General features: G+C 40.3%; 1 protein-coding gene across 1 annotated transcript; it reads right to left on the reverse strand.

Moving 5' to 3' along the window:
- Window positions 1-5,564: 5,564 nt before the first annotated feature.
- On the reverse strand, window positions 5,565-6,585 carry LOC127239161 (uncharacterized). The gene is made up of 3 exons (XM_051257194.1): window positions 6,281-6,585; window positions 5,975-6,072; window positions 5,565-5,632 (listed from the first exon to the last, which is right to left on the reverse strand). Exons 1-3 carry the CDS (start codon window positions 6,583-6,585, stop codon window positions 5,565-5,567), a joined length of 471 nt encoding a protein of 156 aa, XP_051113151.1.
- Window positions 6,586-7,827: the final 1,242 nt, after the last annotated feature.

The raw sequence follows: 7,827 nt of genomic DNA on the forward strand, positions 1-7,827 counted from the left end.
GCAAAAGTAGGAAAATCGACTGGAATTGTGGGCATTGTATTACCCGCATCTCTACCCCGCAACTAAGAAGATGTCCGTTCCCTCAATACATGTCCCTTTGTTCTTTTGCATCCTCTTGTCTTTGAAATAGTCGACGACCTCGTAGCTATTGGAACCCTTGCGGGAACCGAATTCGATGCCCGCACTTTAGTCATAATGCCTGCACCCCAGAAAATTCAACAACTAAATAACAAGACCTCAATTAACCACAACACCAAGAAAAATTTCACAACAAACAGTTAAATATTATTGGACAATATCAATCACCCAATAATCTCTCCCAATAATCTATATGCATCCATTTATCGATTACATCAAACAACCTCTACGAAAATCGCCCAAATTAAAATTCTTCATCATCAACTTATTTTATATAATATCTAGGCAGTAATCGATAGAGGTTTCTCAAGAAAATACAATCTAGATCAAGAGTAGATGACTTCCCTGAAATTTCCACCGGTGACTCGCGGCTGATGGTTAGTAGCAACGCAGAACAACATCAGTTTGAGATCAGGAGCAGCGCGCGGCGGAGGAGGCTGCTATGGCGGGCGGCTTCAGCGCGCCGGCTTGGCGGAGGAGGCGCGCAGGATTGGCCGAGTACGCGAACCGGCTGGACTGCGGCGGCTAGTGGAGGCGCAACGGTTCGAACCGGCCTGAGGAGAGAGCGGAGAGAATAGCGCATCGGACGGCTGTGAAAGATGGAGAGACAAAAATAATTAGGGTTTAAATGGTGTAATAATAATAATAATAATAATAATAATAATAATAATAATAATAATAATAATAATAATAATAAATATAGCAATAATAATAATAAGGTTTAACTATAATAATTAACATGAAAATAAAAAAATTAGGATTTAATTACTATAATAATAATTATAATTATAGAAACAATAATAAATATAATAATAAACATAATAATTATAGTAATAAATATCATAATAATTATAATTATAACATAATAATAAATACAATAATAAGAATAAATATAGTAACTATAATAATAATAACTATAGAAACAAAATATATATAATAAAATAAAAAAAATTAATAGCTATTATAATATTTATTATAGAAATAAAAATAAATATAGTAATATTAAATTTTTTATTAATAATAATAAATATAATATATATAATAATTTCCCAAAATAAACCCTCTTTTTGCACAATTTTTCAGAATGTAAGACTTCATTAGGCGTGATCACGCCCAAAGAAGTTTTACGTTTTGATTTCTTTAAAAAATTTCTCCCTCTCATCAATCACAGCACATTGGATGCGTGGCCACGCCTAAGAATCATTCTCATTCTGCTTCACTCAACCACAAAAATTTCACCTGTCATCAAAACACCAAAAACAAGGCATGAAATTGACTTGAAAACACAACAAAACTAAAAGCACACAAAATCAAATCAAAACACTTGGGTTGCCTCCCAAGAAGCGCCTTTTTTATTGTCTTTGGCTCGACACAATGTCTTTCAAACTAAGTACGTTGCTCAAAAAGAGCTACGCAATCCACTTCCTTGCTTTGGCATCCCTCATAGTAAGGCTTAAGATGGTGCCCATTCACAACAAACCGTTTTTCCGTGGTAAGACTTTTAATTTCAACTGCACCATACGGAAACACGTTAGTAACCAAAAATGGACCTATCCATCAAGAGCGAAGCTTACCCAAAAACAGTTTAAGGCGAGAATGATAGAGCAGAACTTTTTCGCCAACTTTGAATTTTTTCCTCAAAATATTATGATCATGAAATTTCTTACTTTTCTCTTTATAAATCATAGCATTCTCGTAAGCTTCGTTTCGAATCTACTTATAACTTTTGCAACTGTAATTTCCTACATTCTCCAGCTTCACTAAAATTCATGTTACACTGTTTAATCGCCCAAAAAGCACTTTGTTCAAGTTCAACAGGTAAATGGCAAGGCTTACCAAAGACTAACCTGTAGGGCGACATCCTCAGTGGAGTTTTGTATGCAGTTCTATACACCCATAACGCATCCTCTAAGCGTAAACTCCAATCCTTCCTATCCGGCCTCACCATTTTCTCCAAAATTCCCTTTATCTCTCGATTGGAAACCTCTGCTTGCCCGTTTGTTTGCGGATGATATGATGTTGAGACCTTATGAAGAACCCCATCCTTGCAAAACAAAGCTGAAATAGTTTTGTTGCAAAAATGTGTGTCTCGATCACTTACAATTGTCCTAGGCATTCCAAAACGAGTGAAAATCAAGAACTTCAGGAAATCTGCAACAACCTTAGCATCATTAGTTCGAGTGGCCTTTGCTTCCACCCATTTCGACACATAGTCAACAGCAAGTATGATATACAAAAAACCATGCAAAAGTGGAAACAGACCCATAAAATCCATACCCCACACATCAAATATCTCAACAAACAACATCGTTGTTAGGGGCATTTGATTCATAGCAGAAATATTGCCTACTCTTTGACATTTATCACATGCTTTGCAAAATTCATAAGCATCCTTAAATAATGTAGGCCAATAAAATCCAGTATCGAGTACCTTTCTTGCAGTCCGTTGGGAGCCAAAATGACCTTCACATTCTAATGAATGACAAAATTTCAAAATGGACTCATACTCACTTTCGTCAACACAACGTCGAATAACTTGGTCCGCACATCGTTTCCACAAGTAGGGATCATCCCAAACATAGTATTTTGCATCGCTTTTCAGCTTGTCTTTCTTTGCTTTTGTCCATCCTGCAGGGAATTTGTTAGTGACAAGATAATTCACTAAATCAGCTTACCAAGGAGAAGAACAAGAAATTGCAAGTAATTGTTCATCCGGAAAATACTCCGTTAAATGTAATTCATCTTCAACTGTAGGAAGGCGACTTAAATGGTCAGCTACCAAATTTTTGCTTCTTTTTTTATCTCGAATCTCTACATCAAATTCTTATATGAGTAATATCCATCGTATAAGCCGTGGCTTGCTTTCCTTCTTCTCCATTAGGTACCTCAAAGTTGCATGGTCAGAAAATACATTCACTTTAGTACCTAACAAATAAGATCTAAACTTCTCGAAAGAAAAAACAACGGCTAGGAGTTCTTTTTCAGTAGTAGAGTAATTCAATTGGGCTCCATTGAGTGCTTTAGATGCATAGTAGATAGCCCATGGAATCTATCCACTTCTTTGTCCAAGTACAGCCCCTACTGCCGTGTCGCTTGCATCACAGATGATCTCGAAAGATAAGTCCCAATTTGGTGGTTGAATGATGGGCGGTGATGTCAACAACTCCTTAATCTTGTCAAAAGCCTTTCTACACTCTTCATCAAACTCAAAATGCACATCATTTTGTAACAACCGGAACAGAGGAGCAGCCACTTTTGAGAAATCTTTAATGAACCGGCGATAAAACCCTGCATAACCTAAGAAAAAACGCAAATCCCTCACAGAAGTGGGATAGGGTAAAGCAGAGACAATATCAACCTTGGCTTTGTCTACCTCTATTCCTTTGGATGAAACTAGGTGACCTAGAACTATACCTTCTTCTACCATAAACTGACACTTTTCCCAATTCAACACTAACTTGGTTTCTTTACACCTTTTCAAAATCACAGCCAAATTGTCTAAACAAGTGTCAAAATCATCTTCATATACACTGAAATCATCCATAAAAACCTCAATAATCTTCCCAACATATTCAGAAAATATGCTTACCATACACCATTGAAATGTCGCAGGGGCATTGCACAAGCCAAATGGCATTCTTCTATAAGCAAATGTGCCAAAAGGACATGTGAATGTCGTCTTTTCTTGATCCTCCGGTGCGATGGCAATTTGGAAATAACCTGAAAAACCATCTAGGAAACAAATGAGATTTTCCCGCTAACCTCTCAACCATTTGATCAATGAAAGGTAATGAAAAATGATCTTTCTTTGTTACTGAATTGAGCTTACGGTAATCAATGCATTGGCGCCAACTGGTTTGTTTCTGAACCGGTATCAACTTACCACCGTGGTCAGCCTCTACAGTAACTCCCGCCTTCTTCCGGACAACATGAATTGGACTCACCCATTGGCTATCCGAGATTGGATAGATAATGTCAGCATCCAAGAGCTTTGGGATCTCTTTCTTCACGACTTCCATCATAGCAGGATTCAACCGTCTTTGAGCTTGCCTTATCGGCTTGGCATCTTCCTCAAGCACAATCTTGTGGGTACAAAGAAATGGGCTAATGCCCTTGATGTCAGCTAATGTCCATCCAATAGCCTCTTTGCGCTCTCTCAAAATTCGGATCAACTTTTCTTCTTGGCTAGAAGACAATGTAGTAGATATGATTACTGTTAATGTCTCTCCAACTCCTAAAAAGGCATATTTCAAGTTCAAGGGCAATGGCTTCATCTCTAAAATCGGGGTATGCACAACAGACGGTAACAACCCCTTATCAGATTTTGTTAAAACTGAATTGACAAAAACATAACTTAATGGTTCAGGTGTGAGAGAGTGCAAATCCAGAATCATTTCTTCCAATGCACCACGTATGGGAAATTCATCCATAGAGTTCATGTCCAAGCAGTTTGTAAGTGCAACCTCCAATTCATCCTTTCCACTCAAGTCAAAGACTTCCTGCACATTTTCAGTAAGGACATCTACACAATACAAGGTATTAGGCTCCATGGGATATCCCATTGCATCAAAAATATTGAAATGAACCTTTACACCTTCGAACTTCATAGTCAATGTCCCTGTTTTAACATCTATCTTTTTTTTGTGCAGTGCACATAAAAGGCCGTCCAAGCAAAATGGGGGAGGGATTAGGTGAATTGTCATCATGCATATCTAGAACATAGAAATCAACAGGGAATATTGACTCATTCACTTGCACAAGAACATCCTCAATTATCCCTTCAGGGTAAGCGTTGGTTCTATCGGCAAGTTGAATTATTATCCCCGTTTCTTTTAAAGGCCCAATGTCCAAGGAGTTAAAAATAGACTTAGGCAGAACATTTATAGCTGCTTCTAATTCCAACATAGCCCTTTTAATTTATATTTTGCCTATTTTGCACGGGACTACAAACATACCTGGATCTCCGCACTTTTGAGGCAATTTTCTTTGAAGCACAGCGGATACAGTCTCTCCAGCTAGCACCTTTTCGTCCTCTTAACTTTTGCTTCTTAGTATACAGTTCCTTCAGGAATTTTGCATAACGGGGAACTTGCTTAATTGCATCAAGTAAAGGGATGCTTAGCTCTACTTTCTTAAACATCTTCATGATCTCTTTGTCCTTGTCACTTTTAGCCGGTTTCGCTAACTTGTGAGGAAATGGAGCACTATTAAGATTGGATTGAATAGGAGGATAAAAAATTACCTGATCAGTAGTCTTGTTCGCTTCATGCTCAATCTCTTTCTCAATCCCCTCTTCATCTCTCTCATTTTCAGTAATCACCTTCGAACCCTCCAGCTCCTTACCACTCCGCAAGATCATTGAACTAACATTGCTCGGGTTCATGTGGGTTTGAGCTGGCAGCTTGCCTTTTTCCTTTTCTTTCATCTCACACACCTATTTCACGACTTGAGACATCTGATCTTCCAAGTTCTTTATGCTTGTTCTCGTCTCTTGCTGAAATTGCAAAACATTAGAGGCAATTGTTTTCACCATATCATGCAAAGAGTTACCAGAAACGGGAGCTTGGTGCATAGTCCTTTGTTGCTGCTACTGTGCTTATGGTTGGAAACACGGTGGTTATTGTTGTTCAAAGGATTGTTGATTCTGATTACCATATCTAAAATTGGGGTGGTCTCGCCATCCTGGATTGTATGTGTTTGAATATGGATCATAAGCCCTTCTTGGTGCAAAACCTGCATCATTCACTTCCACCTCTTCTCTTAGTGTGGGACAAGCATCCGTGGGATGCTCAACATTCCCACAAATTTCACACGGCTTCACTTGAGCATTACCTACAGCAAGTTTCCCTCGGCCCAAATTGTTGAGAGTTCATGGCCATATCATTAAGCAATTCCCAAGCTTCTCTCGGAGTATTAATCATTAAAGCGCCTCCACTGGCAGCATCGATAATCCTCATGTCAATAGAAGTTAGTCCTTCATAAAAATATTGAATTAAAAATTGCTCAGAAATTTGATGTTCCGGATATCTAGCACTTAACTTATTAAATCGATCCCAGTACTCGTATAAAGACTCCCCTAATATTTGTTTGATGCCACAAATCTCTTTTTGCAAATTCGCAGCCCAGGGGTGCGGGAAAGAACCTTTCAAGGAACTTGCGCTTCATATCCATCCACGTGGTCACACTCCCGGCGGGCAAGTTGAACAACCAACCCTTGGCTGCATCTTTCAAGGAGAATGGAAAAGCTCGGAGTTTTATCTGCTCCTCAGTGATTCCCGCTGGTTTCATGCTCGTACACACCACATTGAATTCCTGCAAGTGCTTGTGTGGTTCCTCCCCTGCCAAGCCATGGAAAGATGACAATAAATGTATTAGTCCATATTTAAGCTCAATCGAAACCTTAAAAATAATAATTGGTGGAGGCCTGGCATATTCACCCCACGACATGACCCACCCCACATCAAAATATTCATTTTCCTCCTAGCCCAAGACCCACACATTAAAACCAAATAAAAATTTGTTTGAGACCCAACACACTTTCTCTAGGGATGGCAACAGTGGCAAGTTCCATTCCAGACCCATCTCGGCTCAAGTGTTATAGGACAAGTTCACATCCAAAACTTTTTTCTTCAGACCTGTCACAGCCCATAATAATAATAATGTATTGGGCTTATAAAATTAGATTGATGTATAGTCCAAGGTCGGACACGGAGGTCAGGCAAAGACAAGGTCGGACACGGAGGTCGGACTAGACAAGGTCGGACATGGACGTCGGGCAAAGACAAGGTCGAACACGGAGGTCGGACAAGAAAAGGTCGGACAGGGAGGTTGGACTAGACAAGGTCGGACACGGAGGTCGGGTAAAGACAAGGTCAGACACGGAGGTCGGACTAGACAAGGTCGGGCAAAGACAAGGTTGGACAAGACAGACACGGAGGTCGGACTAGACAAGGTCGGACACGGAGGTCGGGCAAAGAGAAGGTCGGACACGGAGGTCGGACAAGACAAGGTCAGACATGGAGGTCAGGTAAAGATAAGGTCAGGCACGGAGGTCGGACACGGAGGTCGGACAAGACAAGGTCGGACACGGAGGTCGGACAAGACAAGGTCGGATACGGAGGTCGGACAAGATAAGGTCAGGCACAGAGGTCGGACAAGATAAGGTCGCGCATGGAGGTCGGACAAGACGAGGTCGGAAAAGATAAAGTCGGGCGAAGAAGGATGAGATGGCCGATATGGAGGTCGGTCGAAAGAGGAAGTCGGGCGAAGGAGGATGAGACGGCCGATACGGAGGTCAGTCGAAAGAGGAAGTCGGGCGAAGAAGGGATTTCTCAAGGCAGTCGGTCGGTCTGCAGTCCATCTAAAGTTTGTTGGGTGGATGAGGGGTCGTTCGGGACCAGCCGACCATTTGAGGAGGTAAGGTGACAGGAGGCAGTCGGTCGAAATAGTTGGGTTCTGTAATTGATGGGAGCGGTTGGTGAAATAGATAAAACACGTGTCAATGGAGGAGGAATTAGCGGGCGGTTTAAGGCAGTTGATATAACCGACTAGGTGGCGTTTTAAAATATTTCCTTAGGGAATATTTAAAGATTCAGATCCCTCTTGGAAAAGGATTTTCAATAATCTTCAATCGACATCAAAGTCTGGAATTTCTTTTGGGGATCACCATTTACTTTTTCAGTCTGTAAT

The sequence above is a fragment of the Andrographis paniculata genome, unplaced genomic scaffold (assembly GCF_009805555.1).
Source record: "Andrographis paniculata isolate CXL003 unplaced genomic scaffold, ASM980555v1 Contig77END, whole genome shotgun sequence".
NCBI lineage: Eukaryota > Viridiplantae > Streptophyta > Magnoliopsida > Lamiales > Acanthaceae > Andrographis > Andrographis paniculata.

Bases quoted from the DNA above. Each gene is read 5' to 3' on its own strand.
- LOC127239161 (XM_051257194.1), bottom strand. From the start codon at position 6,585: ATGTCGTGGGGTGAATATGCCAGGCCTCCACCAATTATTATTTTTAAG. The intron at 6,073-6,280 runs GTTCTTTCCCGC...CGATGCTGCCAG, and splicing joins AAGCGCAAGTTCCTTGAAAG to TGGAGGCGCTTTAATGATTA. The intron at 5,633-5,974 runs GTAGGTAATGCT...TTGCAATTTCAG, and splicing joins TGGGCCGAGGGAAACTTGCT to CAAGAGACGAGAACAAGCAT.